Source organism: Lonchura striata, chromosome 1 (genome assembly GCF_046129695.1).
Source record: "Lonchura striata isolate bLonStr1 chromosome 1, bLonStr1.mat, whole genome shotgun sequence".
Lineage (NCBI taxonomy): Eukaryota > Metazoa > Chordata > Aves > Passeriformes > Estrildidae > Lonchura > Lonchura striata.
In genome coordinates, this window is record NC_134603.1 from 70,286,839 (window position 1) to 70,307,216 (window position 20,378).

Sequence of the window (20,378 nt, forward strand, 5' to 3'; positions counted from 1 at the left end):
AATGTTTTTGGAATCTATATGCTTTAAATGGAACCCCAGGTTTTTCTTCTGAAGGAATTTTTGACCACTTACACACATGCACACTTGTGCATACCACTGTTCCATTAAAAATACAGACTTGAGATTTTACTGGTCTGTTGCCAGCAACAGACACCCAAACCCAACAATAAAAAGGAGTTTAAAATGGTGAAAAAGAGACACACTTGAAGGGAAATCTCTTTATAGCTTTCATTTAAAATATAAAATAGGTAAAGCTTTAAAAGAGTAACATCCCATTCTGACCAAATTTTAAAATACAGTTTCATGCTAAAAGCAAAAGTCTGGATGTGAGCCTCATGGAAGCTGCCAAGCAATAAAGAAAGAAGCCTAATCTTTCACATTACTTGCATCTGTGTCATTGCCTTCCTGGCTTACATGACTGTTGGCATTCTTACTAGATTGGTCTAAATCCTCAATTTTATTTTCTGTTTCCATAGCACTGCTTTTGACAGGACTCTGGGAAGACTGTTCACCTATGTCTGCTTCCATTTTTGTTACTAAATCATGTTCTTTATCTTCCACATCCATGCTTTCCTCTGTTTGCACCAGTCTGTGTTGAACTTCTTCCTCAGTTTTGTTTTCCAATTCTTCCTCTTTCCTCTTTGCTTTAAACACTTCAACTCCCATCATCCTCAGGTAATGAAGTCTCTCATTCTTGGGCACAAAAGCACGCAGTGAAGTCTTCCCTTGCCAGCCACACAGCACTATTGGACACTGAAGATCATGAGGTTTTCTACAAACAAGTAGTTAAGTTCAGCCAGTTATGAGAAAGTTCATCTTCAAAACTTAATTTTATAGCCATACACCAATTCAGTTCTAATACCGAACACATTTTGTAACTATTCACAGAAGATGAAAGTACATTGTTCTTAACTTCAACACGTACACAGGCACCTGCTTGTCTACAAGCAAGCGAGCACGCCAAAAACCCAGAAACTCAATGCTATTAAATTTCTGCAACAAGCAAAATAATTTTTTGTCTCTGGTTTCAAAACTAATACAAGGAACAGCAAAATGAAAGTTTACATTAAGAAAATTCTCAGGAGTTTTGTCCACAAAAGTTACTTTGTCCACAAAAAGGAACAATAAAAAGCAGCTTTTTCCATTCCAAATGTTGGACTTTACAGGGAAATAAATCACATGCAGTGATCTGTTGATCTCTGGCACAACTACCAGCTCTCCTTTATGAAGCTAAATTCTATGCTTGTTTTAAGAATTCACTGATAAGACAGCTTCTTTCCCTGTCTTATTCTCTGTATCCTAGATGGCTTTACTGTTTCCCTCACTGCATCTCTATGCCTCTACTTCTGTTTTTGCTGAGTGAAAATAAATTCTTATCCAGGTCTTAGAAGTGCATAAATGGAAAGCAACACATCTACTTACTCGGGGTCTGGGTCGTACTTCAGAACTATACTTCCCATCGCTACAGGGAAGGGGGAACAAAAACAAAACAGATGTGTTACTTGGTACAATGATACAATGATTGTAATCTGAAAATGTTCAATAAAACAAGTTTTTAGACAAACACAGAGCATGACATGGTTAGCAATTATCCACATCAGTACACTGAAGTATAGACAATACCAGATTTTATTCCCTTTTTTTTCAAACCAAAGTATGTATATAGTCACAGACACAATTGCCAACATTGGCTCCTCCAAACTCCCAAACAAACAAATTAAAATACGAAATCCACACAGTGGATTAACTCACTCAGTGAATCCAGCATGAAACTTTAACTTAATTACAATGAACATAAGAGTATGCCAGACCAAACTTCAGAACATATTTTCTTCCCATTTTATCTCATAAAACATGGAAGTACAAGGATCAGTAATGAATTGGAAATAAAACAATACCAAAAGGCTGAAAACCAATTTTCATATCTTTAAGCATCCAGTGTAGAGGAAATTAAAAGTTTAATATGAGTAGACATTGTTCCCCATATTTAAGAAAATAAAATCTGAGTAACTATATTTGATGCATAAGGTTATGACAAGCAATTGCAGATGACAAACAGTTTCAACTGGAGCATTAACAGGCAGAAAAACCAGAAGTGCATAGAAAATCTTTGTTCATCAGATATTTTAAATGCTGCCTCACAGCACTATTTTGCAGAAGTCCTGTTTGGCAACTCTTCTGTTCCCTAAAGCTCAAAAACCTTAGAGGCTGCAATCAGAAAGGACTACAATTTCTAGCAACAACTAGCTTTCAGTAATGCTTACTTACCCAACAAGTACATTTAAGATAAATTTAGTCAAAATTTTGAGCATACACAGTTTATGTTACAGGATTTCATAACCTTCTGTGCAAAGTAGAAAAATAATTTTGTGACAGCAAAATTAGCAGGCTTACCCATATCCTTGACTTTCTTCTGTGTTTCACTGCTAAATTTACTTAAGAATGGATTTTCCTGGGTTAGGAGAATTTTGACATCTTCTATGCAGACATTTATAATCCTTGCATGAATGAATGGGTAAAGAGTATAAATACCCTGTTTAATAAATAAAGACAATTATTTCAAAATTTAACCACTGACTTCTGAAGTAAAAATGTTAAAAACAGTATGCACTTTACCTAATACCAGAAAAAAAAATGAAACCTTACTGAAAATGTAAATTACCATTCAGCTGACAAAGTTAATGCCAGCTGTCTTATAGGCTCTTGAGGAAACCAAATATCTCCTCAATACTTTGGTTTCCTCGAGATCACAGTGCTATGCAATTACCTCTTGTGCTAATCTGAATGCACATCCAAACTGTTCACCATCACTGTTGCGAGACCAGACTTTTATCCCTGTGTTGATAACCTGCAAACAGCAAAGCCAATAAACATCAGTAGGGAGCATAAATTCTAAATTACAACTCTGAACTTGTTTTTTCTTCAATTCTTCAACCAGAAGTTCATTTGCACTGAATACCGAATTAATGTGAAAATTTATTCAAGGAAAAAAGCAACTCCTGCTATAAGAATGTGGCATTCCCTCAACATAAAATGTCTTTTACTCCTTTCCACATTGAAAACTGAACAATGTGAAGAAGTGGCAGTTCTAAAAAGAGGGCAGCAAACTACTAATATCTAACTTAAATTTTAGTTTGAGTAAGAATTTTCTGTGTGATTCCGGGAAGTCAATCAAGGACAGGATTTTAAAAATGTACAAGTGAATACTATTTGGACACTATCTATGCTTTGTGGTACTCAAGCCTCACTACCTAATATAATGCACCAGTTTCTTAAAATTTTGTCAATTATGTAGCCATTTCCTGGATAGGGGATAAAAGAATAATTGTTTATCCATCTTAAAGATCTGTTGCAAAGATGTATTGAATTTTCTCAAAAATTTTCAAGATTTGACTGGATGAGGCCCCAGAATGTATCTGATCTAGCTTTGAAGTCAGCTGTTTGGTGTAGGAAGGAAGCTGCCACTACATGAACTCATTCCAACCTAAATTACACAATGACTTTTAAGACAAATCTAGCATTTGCAAGACATTTTCCACAGGGAATCATAAAAAAAAATCCCTCTAATTAAAAAGAAACTACTTATTATCCCTTTATCACTCAGCTTAATGAACTTTCAAAATCTTTAATTGTTAAAATTACTTTGAAACAATGTCTCTATGTATTACAGCCAGTAAATAATTCAGCTGAACTTATCTTTTTGGCTTGCTTTCAAAGCTCCTAATACTTTTATAATTAAGAGGGTGATAAATACAACATCATCAATGTAAACTTGTAAAGTTACCTGAAGACTACATAAAAATGCTGGCACACACACAAGAGTTATATATTTCGTCTCTCTAGTTTGAAATTCTCTTTCATCCACCAAAAATGTACTGATTTTCATCTCAGAGACTGTTATTTACCTCTCAGTCAACTCTTCATCTCTAACATAGGAGGGACAGAGAGGAAAACATTAATTCAGACTTAAAAAAAAAAATATAGCCTGTCAGAGAGCTAATCCTCTATGTAAACAGTACTCTTGGCAAGTTCAAGGAGATATACACTGATGCTTATGAACCATACCTTCATCTTCTCACTATTGTTCAGAAGCACATTCCTTAGCTCCTTAGAAACCATGTACAGCTGCCTCTTTTTTCCTTCTTGAGTTCGAGTCAGTAAATTCATCTTGGGAAATGATGGGTCCAACGCATAAAACTTCCTGCGGCCATAATACTTGTTTTGATTAACTGAGCAATAAAATCACATACTCAAAATGCATGGTTTAGCCCATTTCCTCCAGCTATCTCTGCAAACGCATAGCACTTTGGTTTCAGAACACAAAGATTAGACTTTCTAAGCTGCATGACATCAGAAAAGACAAGCTGTTATAGACACTGAGACACACTGGAAAATTTCCAGTGCAAACTCTAGTTAGCTATTTTCATTTAAGTGTTGAGGAGAGGGGGCCCTGATGCAAAGTAAGGTGTAAGTTATTATGCAAGACCAACGAGACCCATCCTTTGTAATGAACCAAACTTGAACTACTAACATCCCTGAACTAATAGGAATCTTACTGCCAAAACAGACAGATCTTTTTTTCTTACTGGATAGGAAGGAACAATGGATCATCTTCAGGGAGAAACACAAAGGGGTCTTCTTTAAAACCAAACAATTTCATTTTTTTAGATGGTGGCGGTCTAGAAAGGAAATAAAATTGCATTTTCAATTTCACCAGAATTTCACTTGCTTTAAAATCAGCATATTCAGTTCAGTTAGTCAACTCTTGGCTTATTGTAACAACATTATGCCAAAGAGAATATTGGCATTTTCTTGTGCTTCACTAACACTACACACAATTTAACTTGTTAAAATACAGAAGTGAAGCAGTGCTTGGAAACAGAGTTCACAAAAACAAGTAAACAGAGATTTCTGATGGAATTATTGTGAAGGCAATACAGATCTTTCAACTTCTGAAAGTATTTTTTCCCTTAACAGAGAAGAGAGTTTTAACAGACTTAACAAATGCTAATAAGAAAACTGGTTATTTTCCCACATTGCTGAATAAACACTGACAAGACAGAAAACATGGAAATGCAAGACAACGGAATGAATGAATTAATTTTTCTTGATTGACTTCTAAGTTACAAAAGAACTACAGAATACTCATCAATTGAGGAGCTGTCACAGGACAAATACTTAGACGTGGTCCTTACCCACACACTCCTTCCTTTTTACTCTGCTCAGTATCCAGGTTCTGCAGTTCTTGTATTTTCTTAGATTCTTCATTTTCAGCAAGTGTTGGTTCTTCAATAATACAGTCAGAACCATTACCTGAATTAGCTGCTGCCACTTCAGTATCTCCTATTCTTTGTGGTAATTTCTGATGAACCTATTTCAAATTACAGCATTTTCAAAAAAGTAAAAGTAGCATCCAACTTGTAACAGAAGGCACCTATTTTCTCTCTTTGTATATGCTTAATTCTTGTCAATTTGTATGCAAGTGCTTAAACAGATCCATTCAGGGAGTTAATCTAATTACTAGATCAAGATACCATTATAAATTGCATTTACCTCCAGTACTGATCTGGACAGTTTCATACCAACTGTCCAAGAAAGTTATTTTTGTACCATCTACAAAATCATGTTCAAGCACTTAGAGAAGACTATTTTAAAACAGGATCTGCTGTTTTCCCCTGACACTCAGTGACACATGCATCCTGCTGCTGCACACCTTCTGTAAGAGTGCTACAACGTTTTAACTTAGAAGAGTATAAAGTATTTGGAGGGTGCTTACTTCTGAATAAATGCTTCTTCCTTATTGCTACATACATTTTACTCCTAAGTTGTTCTATTGAAGCAAATCAAATAAACACCTTAAAGGGATTCAAACAAGAAGTTCTTCTCACAGACATGACAATCTAAGAGATCAGATAAATCACATCAACCTAAAACCCTGTTGACAGGATTTTAAAGACAATTGACAACAAATGGATTAAAGGCAGATGGCTGAAGCTGCTGCTCCAAACAGTTTTATATCCATTCCCCATGCTGCTGATCTGCTAATCTGTTAGTGAATCACTCCTGAGCAACCAGCCACAGAGTGAGATAAACTGAAATCAGAATTAGCTTATAACACAGCAGAAAAAAAGCTTTTTAGCAGAGGACCACACACAGCTGAAGGAAGTGACAGCTTTAGCTATCTGATATAATCTGCTTCTGTAATTCTTTGAAAGCTTTAATTTTAGGATCAAGATTTAGCTTGCTGTTTTACTACCATTTTAAAATCCCCCTTTTTTTTTTCTTTTTCTTTTATTATAAAAGTTGTCATTGTTTTTTTCTTAAGTACTTAATGGCTTTGGGATTTTAGTTTTAATTGACACACTGAGCTGTAACTGAAGGGCAGATATGGAACAGTTACAGTATGTCTTCTATTATGTGCAAACTTTAAAAAAATCCTGAATCATTAGTAATTTACATTTTAGATAATTTAAAAGAAGTTACCTTAGGCTGACGTTTATTCCATGGCATTGGAGACCTTTTTATTAATACAGCCACAAAGAAGCCACCTGTGTTCTGATGATGTGGCAATATCCTAAGACTAGAGAGAAAAGAAAAAAGACGTTGCAGCATATTCATAACTGCATTCAGAATCACGAAACACCAGAAGGCCCACATGTTTTACTTTCAGGATAAGGTAAGTATTCCTAGTAGGACTGTGTAGATTTAATTTATCAAACAGGATCTAAACAGAGCATTCTGGCAAAATTACTTCCATCAATACAACACATTAATTCACCATTCACACTTGAGCTTGAATGACTCATTTCTAAACAATATTTTTAGAATAGCTGTGGAAAGCCTTTACATGCAAGTAAGTCACACTGTCAATATGTTAAAGTTTTACACACTTTTTCAGTAATTTTGACTGTTTATCTCTATTGTATGCAAAGAATTTGACCTTTTCAAGTGAGCACTTACCCCTCTTATGCAACTTGCAGTAATTTCTCCTGATTCACTGGAGTTAAAATATTGTGCATTGCCATTACATATGAAGCAACCAAAATATACTCAGACCTACACATTCCTAATCTGACCAAATTATAATTTGCCCACAGCCATATATATTACATCAAATTTTCATTAAGATCTACTATAGGAAAACTTACCAGCGTTCCAGATTCATTGCCTTTAGCTTTTCTTCATCTTTCACTGGAAACATAGTAGGACGTATTTGTGTTTGCCTATTTGAAGGCACATCTTTCCACTCCTCAAACCACTGTCCATCTTTCAGCATCACCTTCAAAGGGATAAATATAAATTCAGTGAAGGATATAAGTCACCATTTTAGAAGTCTTAATTAAAATAACTGCAAACCAAGGTTCAGACCCCAAATAAAGAAGTTATCTTCTGGTATAGAAAATAAAGTACTTTAAAGTGTATTGTTTCTTTGTGCATTGTATGTGTATGTTTCAGAGTAGGAGAGTCTTGCCAGCTGCAGCTCTTTGCTCCACTTCATATGCTTCAAAAGAAAAGCATACAGTCATAGTGCAGATTAGTGCTGAATCAACTACAAACATCTCTGTTAACCTGCTAAAACATGTGAACCACCAAAATCCAGTGGAAGGACAGTGGTGAAATACATAAGATTGGTGAATCATGAGATTTAAGATACACTACTCCTTTTTTCTCCCATGAGACTGGCTGTGAAACATTGTATTATAGGCAGCTTCCAAGCAGTATACGAGGGAAAAGAGCTACTGCAGTCTAGTAAAGATCAAAACTGAAGAATCCCAATTTCATTACATAAGAAATATGCAAGAGCACAACACAACAGCTTGATAGGCAGAAAGCTGCATGACATGGGCATAGACGAGTCACTGACAGAGATGTTTGTGGAGAGTTGCTGAAGAAATGTCCCCATGAATTTTCTAGCATCTGTAATTCTACTCAGAACTCAGAAATTATCTACAGATCCACTCTAAGACAATGTGTAGACATAACATCACCTCAGTCTGGCTAAGGGTCAAAGCTTTTCATGGACTCTTAAGATACAAGCAGAAGGTTAGAGCCTCAACTCTTACAGGAAGGCATTCTAACATTCTTGATGCCCATCAAAGCAAGGATACCAAAGTGAAAAAATAAGCCAGGGAAAATTTGACTTCAGAGGTCTAGATGCCTGGTTTTGTACTGGATGCTAAAGCTGTAAGAAAGGTCCTAAATGGGGATGCACAGGGCAAATGCATAAAATTAATCACTGAAAGGAAGGTCCATTTTTGTTGTTAAGGCATCAAAGTAAGGCAGTTGCAGTGACAGCAACTTCAGGACTGGCAAGTATGGTAAAGTGGTTTCATACATGTTACTGTGACTGTCTTGAAAGTTTAGACAAGTGCTCTAGCGGAAACTGAAATGAACATTTATCTAGACTAGCTTCACTAAAAACTTTGAAATGCAGATTTCAGCATCATGAAGTCTGGCACTTCTCAGACACTGATTAGATCACACCTTGTGCCTTTCTACATTTCCTGAAATAGAAATTACTGTACTTACAGAATTAGTATTTCAAGTCAAAATATGCTACATTTCGTTGTGCTAGATGGAGACAAGACAGACTGTACTTCTGAACTACTCTTCTTTGGAAGTCACAACTCAAGCTTGAGATAAACCAACAATAGGAGTGATAAATAACCAAAGTAAAAAAAAAACCAAAACTAATTTGTTTTGTTAGAGAAACTGCCTAGTAGTCCTGTGCTGTTCAGTTTTGGTTTACCAGCCTAACTGGTAAGTTGGTGTGACTGGTAGAATGACAAAGCACCAAAGAACACTCTGAACTCTTCTCTATTGCACATTTTACTGACCACCTGTTAGAGCAGAAGGAAGAGTAAAAGTGTTGCAGGAACAGACAACCAAATCTGGAGGTAAAAAGGTGTCTTCCTTCAAGCCCAAAATAATTCTCTGGAGTTCACTCATCATCTGGTTAAGGAGAGAGTACTGAATGCTATTTCCAAACACCCAAGTGTCCCTTGAATGAAACCTTATTTCTGTTTTTGCTGTTTCCAGAGATTTACAGTCAAACGATGTTCAGGAATATTCAATGTAATCAGTCACAGAATTCCTAGAAAACAAATACTGCACCAGGGAACAAAAGACTATGCCAAGTAAAACCAGCATCGAAATAAGCAAATATATCCATAGTGACATGCTAGCCAGTGAGGCATGAAAATATACAGTAGCAGTAAATTAGGTCTGAAGAAAGTCTGGCAAACTTTCAACAAATTTTATCAGACTAGGTTTTAAAACCTGTTAAGGAGATTTATATTTCAACTGCAAAGAGAGAAATATATGCTACAGGGAATAAAATATACCCTTAGTGATCATTATATATATATATATATATATATATGTATAGTGTCTTTATGGAATACAAAAAAAAAAGCAAAATTAAGATCACAGAGCCATAGTTATGCATTACATTTGTTCTTCAGGTACAAGTATTCAGTGTAATACTTGTAATACTCTAGGAACTGCAAGAAGAAAGAAATCAACTCGTTTCTAAGCTGCATTTACAGTGGCAAAGCATACATAAATCTTTTATTCTCTGCGTCTTGTTCATTAGCCTGTACACAGGCATAAACCTACCTGGCATTGCAAGAAACTAGTGAGATGGTAAGACAGGACACCCAATGGCATTTCAAAGGCACACACTCATAACTAAAATTTAATCAGTATCTTTCCCCACTACCAGGATGGCCTTCTACTTTTCTTGACTCTACTCTTGACAGGAAGCTGATGCAGCTTTGGGGTTTTTTGCCCCCCCGCTGTTAGTTTATTTCTAGAACTGAAATAATTTAAGGTCTGGAACAATATACAGAATACTATTACAGGATTAGTCACATCACTGCAGGCTTTACAGCTTATTTGCAGAAAGTTTCATAGCTTTGACTTCCAAATGAAATAAAATAGACCAGCTGAAGAACTGCAGAATCTAACATTCACAGACCCTGAAGACAGAGATAGATGGCTAACATTAAAAGTGGCTGAAATTATATTGCCATCTACAGGCCACATATATGCAACAGGATAGGGAATTTAGCAAGAAAGTACAGAGGACAGAGGAAAGAAACCTAGAGGTAAGGGGAGAGCAGATGAGGGGCAAAGAACCTACCCTTGCAAAGACTTTCAGCTTAGCTGTCTCCCCTAAACATCAAATCACTGCATTTATGCAGCTCAACTGAATGTTGTGAAATGTTACACTTCAGAATTTCCCTAATTTAAGACATTACCACAGACCAAGAACTTTACAAAAATATCAGGTTAAGTACCTTCCATTTTGTAATTCCTGGCATCCTCTTCAAACCTGGTAACTCAGAAGAGACATCAGCAAGTTCTAAGGCACCTGAAATCCCAAGAATATAAACGTTTTGAAAACAGAATTTAAGAGTTATGTTACCAATTAACTTTTAGAAAAATAGTTTTCCTTAAAGTTTTAAGCCGTTTTGCAAATAGTACTTTTTAAAACTTTCTAGAAATAAAACGCTATACAACTTATACCACTTACATTAACAAAGAAGGTGAGAAGAACTGTTAATAATAACTACATAAGATGTAACCATAAATTACCCAAAATATAATGGTTAGATATTTTTGTAGCAGCTGCAGAGAAATACTCTACAACTTGTATCATTAAACATTAGTGTTCTAAGCAATGAAATAATTGAAGTTCTTATTCTCATTTACTCAGTATTTGGATTTACTATACCGATTAATATTTTTCAGGGAATAACTTTTGGTATAACCAAGTCTTCTGAAATGCCTAAATATTCTAATTTAAAAAACTCACAATCTCAATATATTCCAGAGAGAGAGGAAAGAGAATTTATTTTTAAAATGGAAAGGAAAATTCCAACTCTTTAACACTAACACAACAAAAGACTATGTGCCAAAAATATGTCCAATCACTACAAGAAACATCAACAGGGTATAGCTTAATTTACTGAATAAAACCTTCAAGCTGCCTAAAGTCCAGAAGGAATGATATAAACATTTACTGTTTAAATAGGTGATCTCCTAGAAAAGAATAACTTTTAACATTGCTTTTCTGTGATTCTAAATACTTAAGTTATTTAACAGTCAGGTAGGTATTTCCTCATGTTGTACCCAATTTATCAGCCTGTTCTACATGACTTTAACCATTTACTCTTACAGTGACAGCTTAAGCAAGTCTTTTAAATAAATGAAAAGGAGATATACGAATTAATAGAAAAATTCAAAAATGACATCTCAAATGTGATTACAGTTGATGTTTTGCATCCATCCTTTGAATACTCCTGCCTCCCGTGACTTCAGTTGATGTCTCAAAGATTACACCAGACTTACTAGGCACTGAAGAGTCTGTCAGAAGTGCTACAGTTTCCAATAGCTGCTACATGGTACAAAAAAGCCTTCTCCCTATTCCCTCATGTCTAAGGGGAAAGCAATCTCTCATCTCCTCCACACATTTGCTTCACCAAGGTAACTCTTAGAAACTACCACCAAACTTCTGGACTGACCTGAACTAATTATTGAAGTGCAATGCCCCTTGCAGACCACTGCACAGCCTCTTTACTACTACCTTCTTAAGCTACACGTGTGTTCAAGTTTCAAGGATAACATTCACTTGCTGGGACACATCACAGCCTCCCAAGTATGCCTCAAAATACCTCTACTGGGCAGACACCAGACCTGAACATCAGAGCCAGTCCTTCTGTCAAAGTATTGAATTTCCTACAGGTGCTATAATTGCTGGCCTCCACATCCTACTGCTTTTGTGTTCCTATCCCAACTAGTTCTTAATGCTTTCCAATCTTGCACTGTTAAAATTAATGCTTGCTTACTATTGCCTTAAATAAGGCTACTGCAATTTACTGGGAACGTGTCTACAATTACCAAAGAAACTACTTCTAAATAAAAATGTCCTTTCACAGAATAAGGTGAGTTGGAAAGGACCCACCAAGATCATTGGGTCTGACGCAGGCCCCTGCACGACACCCCAAGAGTCACACCATGTGCCCGAGAGCATTGTACAAATGCTTGAACGCTGTCAGGCTGGTGCTGTGATCACTTCCCTGGGGAGCCTGTTCCAGTGCCCAACCACCCTCTGGGTGAAAAACCTTTGCCTGATATCCAGTCTAAACTTCCCCTGAACACACCTTCAGGCCATTCTCACGGGTCCTGTCACCGGTCACCTGCCCTTCTGCTTCCCTTCATGAGCAAGTTTCAGACTGCAATGAGGTCTTCCCTCAGTCTCCTCTAGGCTGAACAGAACAAGTTACCTCAGCCACACGTCATCAGACTTTTCCTGGAGACCCTTTATCATCTTTGTTGCCTTCCTGTGCATGCTCTCTAATAGTTTAATGACTTTCTTATATTTAAGGAATCAAAACTGCACACAGGCCATAAGATGAATCTGCCCCAGTGCACAGAAGAGTGGGAATAGAAATCACATAGTCAATTCCTAATTGACCTGTAAGCACTTAAGCTAAAGTGCTGTTTCTAAGACAATGAAATTCCACACATAATTTGGGGCCAGAATAGCTACTGGCACAATGTAAACATTACACAAAACAGGCTACCAAATTCCAGAGTAAATGCAGCTCCAGAAAGCAATAGAGCTGCTTCTGTTCTGTAAAAGGCTCAACTTTAAAGTCTGTGGAACTTTACATGCCAAATCAAATTAGATGTTTCCAAATTTCAGGTTATTGATTCAGAAAAAACCAGTATGCACCAGCTACTAAATGGGCTACAGAACTCTACTATCACAAATAGATGCAGTGCAGCTTCCCAGCTCATCTCAGTTTTTTCCACCTCTTGTAACCTCAGCTTTCACATGCAAGACAAAAATGCAAAAAGAACCCCATGAGTTTAAACACATTAAAAATCCAAGCATGTCAAAATGTGGGGCAAAGGATGCTACAGGTATCAGTGACTACCACCTACTGGTGTAGTTACTTCACTCTAACTGCTTAACTACACTCCAGGCATTTTACTCCTATAGTGCACAGCAGCAATGCTCCACACTGAGTTTTCCAAAGGAATTGCAGATGTCAGACATAGATTCCAACCAGTGAAAGCAGTTAGTGGGAGCCAGATAACAGAGACTGATCTATAGAAGTGTGTTCTGTATCATTAACACAACTCTTCAGGTTTTGTATTTGCAGCTGATTCACACCCATTTAAGAAAACTGCTCAACATTAATGAAATCCTATGGTACCAAAAGATTTCTACAGTTGTGCAAACTAGCAGCACATTACCCACACTAAGCTTATCACTAGTACCATCATACACATAGCCTTTTTGGACTGAGGGAAAAAAATAAAAGAGTTCCCCACTTTGTTCAAGCTTACATTCTCACCTTGACTCTTTTCCAGCAGAGATGCGATCACAGCTTCATTTTCGATGGGATTCAAGGAACACGTGGAATACACCATTCTCCCACCTTCTGCCAGCTGTTCAACACCACGGGTTGCAATTCTCAACTGCAGTCTAACAGAACATGCTTGATCTAGCCAGCTATCATTCAGGAACCCACAAAAAGCTTTACTGCAGACACACAACTCTCCATGGACTAAGCCAGAACTTGGAGAGTTCTACAGCTGTCAGCAGTACACAAATTACAGTCAGTGTTGAACTAAGTCAGCTTAGTGCAGTCTATACTGCAGACACACTCACAATTAAACCTATTAAATTAAAGCAACAATTAGGTCAAACATTAACACTAATGCAGTATACCTTTGAATATAACATTTTCTATTTTGTTCTTTCTAGTGCCGCATCAGTTTTATTATGAAGTACTCAAGAGTAGAAAAATAACACCCAAAAACAGGACTCTTCTCAAAAGTCCAGTTAAAATGAGGAGTAATCTGATTATTACAAATATTATGGACAACACAGCTTAAACAGCAACGGCCTTCTGAGAAAGGTATCACGGAGCTGGACCATGAGTTTAGATCCTACCTGCATACTTCCAACTGAAATGAAACCTGCAATAATTAATGAGTTGCCAAGAAGTCACAGGTCAGCTGACTCACAGTAACCAATGGCATCCGCAGCTTGTTAAAAATACACAATAAAATGTTCTGAGTTTTTTAATCTCTTTCAAGCACTATTTTATCATGTGCCTGCACTAGGCTAAATACTCATTCACCATCAGTTTACATAAACCCATCTCAGGTAACTGAATTTGTGTATGATCTCTAGAATCCTAAAGACTTTAAAATATCACTAATAAATTTTACAACTTACTGTATTTTCCAGCAGTATGTTACCTGCTTAAATGCTAAGAATCCCAACCAAGTGGTTTGTTCCATTTTATTAGCTATCCTGTCTAAATCAATTCAATGAATATTTCCATGACAGATATTTGTAAAAACACAAGCAATTTAGATTCACATGCTTCCCTCCTCACATCTGAAACCCTACACTTCCTCTCAATACCACTAAGCTCTTGATTTCAGAAAAATTACTCTTCCTAGTCTCTGCTTTATCATATATTAACATGTGAATGCATGCAGATGTTAAAGATATAGAAAAAGGAGAGAAAAATGAAAGAAGTGCAGATGTGCAATAAGCATTTTTACCCATGGAGCTGCAAACTATTTTGTGTTGTCCATTTCTTCCACACATCAATGTTTTTCCTCATGGTTCCATCTCCGCTGCAACAGAGGTCAAACAGATTTGTATTATTTATGTGCAAGACTCTTTCCATATCAAAGTCATTTATAGCAGCACAAAAAAACCAGTCCCTCTCCCTTGTAACTAGTTCTCCTACACTGTTCCGTTTTGTTTCTTCCCTGTCTTTGTATTTCAGTGTCCCAAACAAGGTCAAAATTTGAAGCCCTTCAACTATATATATAGATCAAATATAAGGACCACATGGAATGAAAAAATTCACCTCGATTCTGTATCCCCACACATAGAAGACATTCTGCACTATAAATCCTAACTCACTAACCTACTCAAAAGGCGCAATTCAGTAACATAAAATATTTAGCACTGCACTTAAAGCAATAAAATCCATGTATTCAACTTCACATGCAAGGTACCTGCAGGGGACATCACATAAAATCCTGTCATAGAAGAGGATCTCTTTTCTTCCATCAACATCTATTTGAAGGTTAGGAATGCTGGAGGCATCATGATTTACCACCATGATGCATGGACTGTTTAATCTCTTAGCCTGATGAACCAGCAAATAGCAGCGCTTGTTGTCGACATCATTGGCAATTACAAAACCACCTGGGAACATAAAATAGTGGGAAAATGTTTTACTATTCAACATATAAATAATTTTACATACTTTATTACCTTGTCTCGGAAAGTTCTGTAAACCTTTCACTAGAGATTTTTATTTAAAAGACTGCTCATGAATAGGGGAGCCCTTACTGAGCATAAAATATCTTAAAGCATATTGCAGGCTAACTGATGTGTCATAGTCTCAAGAGTTTTAGCTCCCATCCTGTGGCAGTAAGACACAGACAAGGGCCCTTCAACTTTTGAAAATAAAACCTCCAAAACAGAAAAAAACCCCACCGTCACCAAAGACAATCTCTACATGAGCAAATTTTCCGCACAATGCAGAAAGAATCCACACACTCTCTACAACTTTACAGTGTCATGGGGCAGTATTTTCTGTGAGCATCTAACAAAAAATAAAGATTCTGAAGCTTACAAAAACTGTAAATACCACAATTTCTTCAAGTATAAAGTAGCTTAATCCAGTGTTTGCAGGATACCATGAAAGCACAGAGACCATCAGGTAATATCTGATTTACCAGATATTCTGATTTATATACAGAAATCAAGCTCTAATCACACATACTGTAATCTGAACTGAAAAGATGCATATAACTGATGTCTGTTTTTCAAGCAAAGGAAGTCCATGAAGCTTCAAATGGGTACCTTTAATCTCTTAACAACACCTTGGGGAATTCAGTATGTAGTTTAATGCAGTTACTCATCTGTGACATTAAAAACAATCTACTACAAGAAAAAGCAGAAATTACAAGTAACAAGTTTTTAGTTTTCTAGACTTACTGGGAAAAGGAACATTCATGTCTGCATGTAACATTTCAATGAGCTGTGCAGTCTTAGATCCAGGAGCAGCACACATATCTAGAATCTACAAATATAAGAAAATTTTAAAAATTCCTGCCTTACACTTTTCCAATACTTGAGAAATTTACTATGTTCTTGTTTAAATTAGGTATTTTTGAATATGCAGAATTATGAATATTCTGAACAACAATTTGAGAAGAACAAAGTACAATTCTGATTCTTGTATGCTTTACGTTTAAAGATTGAAAATAAAAAGGACTTTACTTTGTAGGGAACAAAAACATCAGCTGAAATAAAATCTGAAAGAGGAACCTGAATACAGATCTGGGGATATTATCTTTTTTATCAGTTCACAAAAAATTCCAAATTAAGTTATCTGCAATGTTACATATATATTGAAGACAAAGTTACATTCAAGAGCAAATAGTACTTTTCTTTGAACTATTAATAAATTAATTGGATACAGTTTTTATAAAAATGATTTGTTGTCCCTCCCCACACATTTACGTTTCAATGTAAAAAATCGGGGCAGTATAGTCTCCTGCTTCTTTATCTTGGAAGAAACACTTAGGAAGTGTTTGAACTGCCCTGAGGCAGCTGAACACAACAGCAGAGACACCAACACCTAAATTTTAGTGTATTTCTCCCTCCTAATTAATCACTAACTTGGCTTGAGATAGAGTTATTGGTAGAGTCACTTTCACAGCAAAACAACTGACATCTCACACTGTTCTCTTAAGCAAGAAAGCTTAGAGCCTTTCATCTTGCCTAAGCATAGATTTTCAGAAACATACGTCTAGCTCCTGGACCTTTGGCTCCAGTAAAAATCAGCTGAGATCGTGCAATAGGATAAAAGATGGGAACGATCTGCTCAGATTCTCATGCGAGCCCCCAGCATGAACAAGACCAAGCCAGAAGACAGACCCCAGAGAAACACAAAGAGAGCTCCAGGCAATGTGTGCCAAGTGCTGTCGTGCAGCAGTGCTAACGCATCATGAAGCACACCCTGCAAGAGAGTATCGAATCTGCTGTTTAAATTAAGAGATGTGATGCTACTGTTTTCTACTTTTGCAAATAATGCAAAAGATGATGAAGAATGCACAAGGCTAAACACATGCTAAAACTGTCCAGGAAATTGATGGTGGAGGAAAACTAAATGGAAAAATAGATTTAAAATGAACACAGCTATGGGAACGTTTGACAATCATTAATTTTATCCTTGTGGAAGACAGAATCAGCATGTTAAACTTGGCATACAGAACATGCTGGTTAAGCAAAAGTAAGCTGCAATTCTGGTCCTAACAAGCAGCTCCTAAGCTAAGGCACTAAGGACCATGAAAGGTCCTAAATGAGAAGTCAGGGCATCATTACATCATTAAACATTTGCTGTTTTGGCACAAGAGAGAATAAAGAACCTATTCTTAATCTGATTTATGAAATCTTACATGCATTTCTGGAAAATGCTGCAGTACTCATCCAAAATGAAACATTCAATGTAAAGCCTATATACTGCTAGCTTATCATATAAATGTAAGGTGTGTGCAAAAATATCCCCACAATTTGTGTTTTACATTAAGATGAATGTGTTCACCACCTGTTCAATTCCAGACAAAAATCAAAATACACTTGTGACACATCAGGACTGAGACTTTCAATTTAAAAGAGATAAGAAGACCTTGTCTCACATAAAACAGCATATGACATAGCTGTCATACACTGGGTTGGGTGAAAGTAGAAGAAAAAAAGGTGAAAAGTTATGTATGCTAAGTACTGCTAATATAAAAACTGCATACAAAGTATTCTTTAAAACACATATTAAAAGTTCGATAAACATAAAAATTTAGATACAGTATGAAAATTTAAGAAAGAAGAACACAACGTGGCTGTTGAGATAGCAAGGCAACTAGCTCATTAATGAAAACATCACAAAGTCAGAACAGAAAGTCTGCTACCAGATATGCTCATTCCTGTGGTATGCCCTAAGAAAAGACCATGGGCATTCCTCACACACTTCAGTTAAAGTTAGCACCCTATAGTGTTTAGCCACCACCAACAGCATGTCTCAGCTCACCCAAAATAATTTATCTAACAGATTATTTATAGAGTAGAATTTTTCAGCTTCTTTAAAAGGCATAGAGGACCGAAATATACAAGGTAGGGAATATTATCACTTGCATCTTGAAAACTACATCTATTCAGTGTGATGGAGAGAGGAAGTTAACAACAGTTACGTTACTTTAAATGCAGGTTGTAACAAGAACACAGAACTCAGATGCAGCTAAACATATTTACACTTTGAAAATAAGACTATGCAACTGCTTAAAATCAAAGTGTCTTTTGCATGATATTGCACACAGCTGAAAAAGTAGATGTTCCTCTGATAGTGTTTTTGTGATCTGAACATTAGCTGAGTGTAGCTGTTGATGTGCAGAAAGCATAAAATGTACCAAGATGAAACAGAACCGTGTATCAGCCCTGATACTGCTCCTGTGATTTGTAATTTCATTTGAGCTAATTTCAGGGAAAAAACTTTAGTACACATTATATTCTAGATTTACCTTATGATGAGGGCTAACATTAAGCAGCAGAGGTGGGATCATACTAACAGCTTCTTGACGACTGATGTTTCCCTTGAAAGGCAAAAAGAAATTAAATGTCCATGAATGCATTTCTTCTGCAACAAAACTTTTAAATTGCTATGTAATAAAAAAAAAAGCAGTCAGCAACACACTACTATAAACTCAGTATTAATTATTTTAGAATTTAACAAAAAAAATCACAGTATTTCACCCAATTGTAATTTCTAAGAATTGTATATTTACTCCATTTATATTAATTCTGCAGTTTTGCTCAAAATAGAGGAGAAACTAGCTTGAATCAAGTGACAAATATCTATCACTTAAGTGTTGTCATGCCCATGCATGCACTTTTTACCAGGTTTAAACACTTGGTTTAAACCTGGTAAAAACCTGATTATTTTACAGGGATTCATTTTAACATCTCCAACAACAATAAAAAAATACAATTAGTTTAGAAAAACATCTGTAGCTGCAGTTATGCATTAGAATCATTGGATGCATCACTGCCAACTGCACGAAAAAATCCAGATTCTTCTGAGCCACTCAACTTCTGAGAGAAAAGGTAGATTCTCCATCTTTCATAATGTATTTCAATAAAACATTCCTCAGGATATGCCAGAAAAAAAATCAAGATCTATCCGAAACTTACACATTCTGTCTCGCTAACCAGAAACTGATGAAACTTTTCCAGCTGAGGGGACTTGCGTAAGATTTTTCTACTCAAGTTAGTGTGCCAGGCTAACTCTTCAGGATACCTGGTGGAAAAGAGACGGGAAAAGAACAGAGGCGGAAGAAAGAGACCGATGAGCCAGGCTGGTTGCCGGAAACATGCAGAATGCCTAGTGTCGCCTCCAGATCACTCACCAGCTCAGCGACTGCGGCATCTCGACTTTCTGGCCATCCACCTCCAGGTCCTGGAGCTCTCGGAAGTACTTTTCTTTCAAGCAGTGGAGAATCTCTCTGGCGTGGCTGCATGCGAGAGACACCCGGAGGGACACCGGATGGAGAATCACGCAATCACAGATCGGCCCGGGTTGGAAGGAGCCTTAAGGACCGCGTGTTCCCACCCCGTGCCGTGGGCGGGACACCTCGCCGGGCGGCTCTGGCAGCCGCTGTCCGGGAGCCCCAGCCCGTACCTGCGGTAGCCGGTGATGCGCAGCGTGGCGGGCAGCGGCTCCCGCAGCGCCGCCATGAACGCGTCCCACTCTCCGGCGGGCACGATGCCCAGCTCCCGATAGTACCGCTCGAACAGCTCATTCTCCTTCACGATCTCGGGGTAGCCGCCGGCCCAGCCCTGAAGAAAAGCGCCACCGCCGTCAACCCGGCGGTCCCGGCGCTCCCCGCCCCACTTCACCGGTCCCGGCGCTCCCCGCCCCACTTCACCTGCCCCGGCCCGGCTCTCACCGCCTGGTCCCCGCCTCCGCCCCGCTCCTGCCGCTGCTGCTGCTGCTGCCGCCGGCGGTCCCGCGCCCTGCGGCCCATGGCAGCCAGGCGGCGGCCGAGCCGCGCCACCAGCCCCGCCGTCGGGAGGAGCGGCCGCTCCCTCCGCTCCCGCTCCCTCCGCTCCCGCTCCGGCCGGCCCGGGGCACCGCGCGGCGGCCGCGTGCTCCCGGCGCGCAGGCGCAGACCCGCCTTCTCCCGGCGCCGCTTCCCGGCGGAACTTCCCGAGCGCCCGGCCCGGCCCGGCCCCACCCACAGCGGGCGGGCGGGGGCGGGGCGGGGGCGGG

At 38.0% G+C, this 20,378-nt stretch overlaps 1 protein-coding gene across 1 annotated transcript; it reads right to left on the reverse strand.

Annotated features, from left to right (window-relative positions):
• Positions 1 to 205: 205 nt before the first annotated feature.
• Positions 206 to 20,155, reverse strand: NSUN2 (NOP2/Sun RNA methyltransferase 2). The gene is made up of 19 exons (XM_021546854.3): positions 20,056 to 20,155; positions 19,788 to 19,945; positions 19,516 to 19,620; positions 19,301 to 19,406; positions 18,631 to 18,702; positions 16,052 to 16,136; positions 15,061 to 15,253; positions 14,596 to 14,670; positions 13,371 to 13,501; positions 10,302 to 10,375; positions 7,149 to 7,279; positions 6,484 to 6,580; positions 5,196 to 5,371; positions 4,587 to 4,679; positions 4,066 to 4,201; positions 2,768 to 2,848; positions 2,395 to 2,533; positions 1,423 to 1,462; positions 206 to 772 (listed from the first exon to the last, which is right to left on the reverse strand). Exons 1-19 carry the CDS (start codon positions 20,131 to 20,133, stop codon positions 367 to 369), a joined length of 2,376 nt encoding a protein of 791 aa, XP_021402529.1. The 5' UTR covers positions 20,134 to 20,155; the 3' UTR covers positions 206 to 366.
• Positions 20,156 to 20,378: the final 223 nt, after the last annotated feature.

Bases quoted from the DNA above. Each gene is read 5' to 3' on its own strand.
- NSUN2 (XM_021546854.3), bottom strand. From the start codon at position 20,133: ATGGGCCGCAGGGCGCGGGACCGCCGGCGGCAGCAGCAGCAGCAGCGG. The intron at 19,946-20,055 runs GTGAGAGCCGGG...GCTTTTCTTCAG, and splicing joins GCGGAGGCGGGGACCAGGCG to GGCTGGGCCGGCGGCTACCC. The intron at 773-1,422 runs GTAAGTAGATGT...ACTTGTTTGTAG, and splicing joins AAGTACGACCCAGACCCCGA to AAAACCTCATGATCTTCAGT.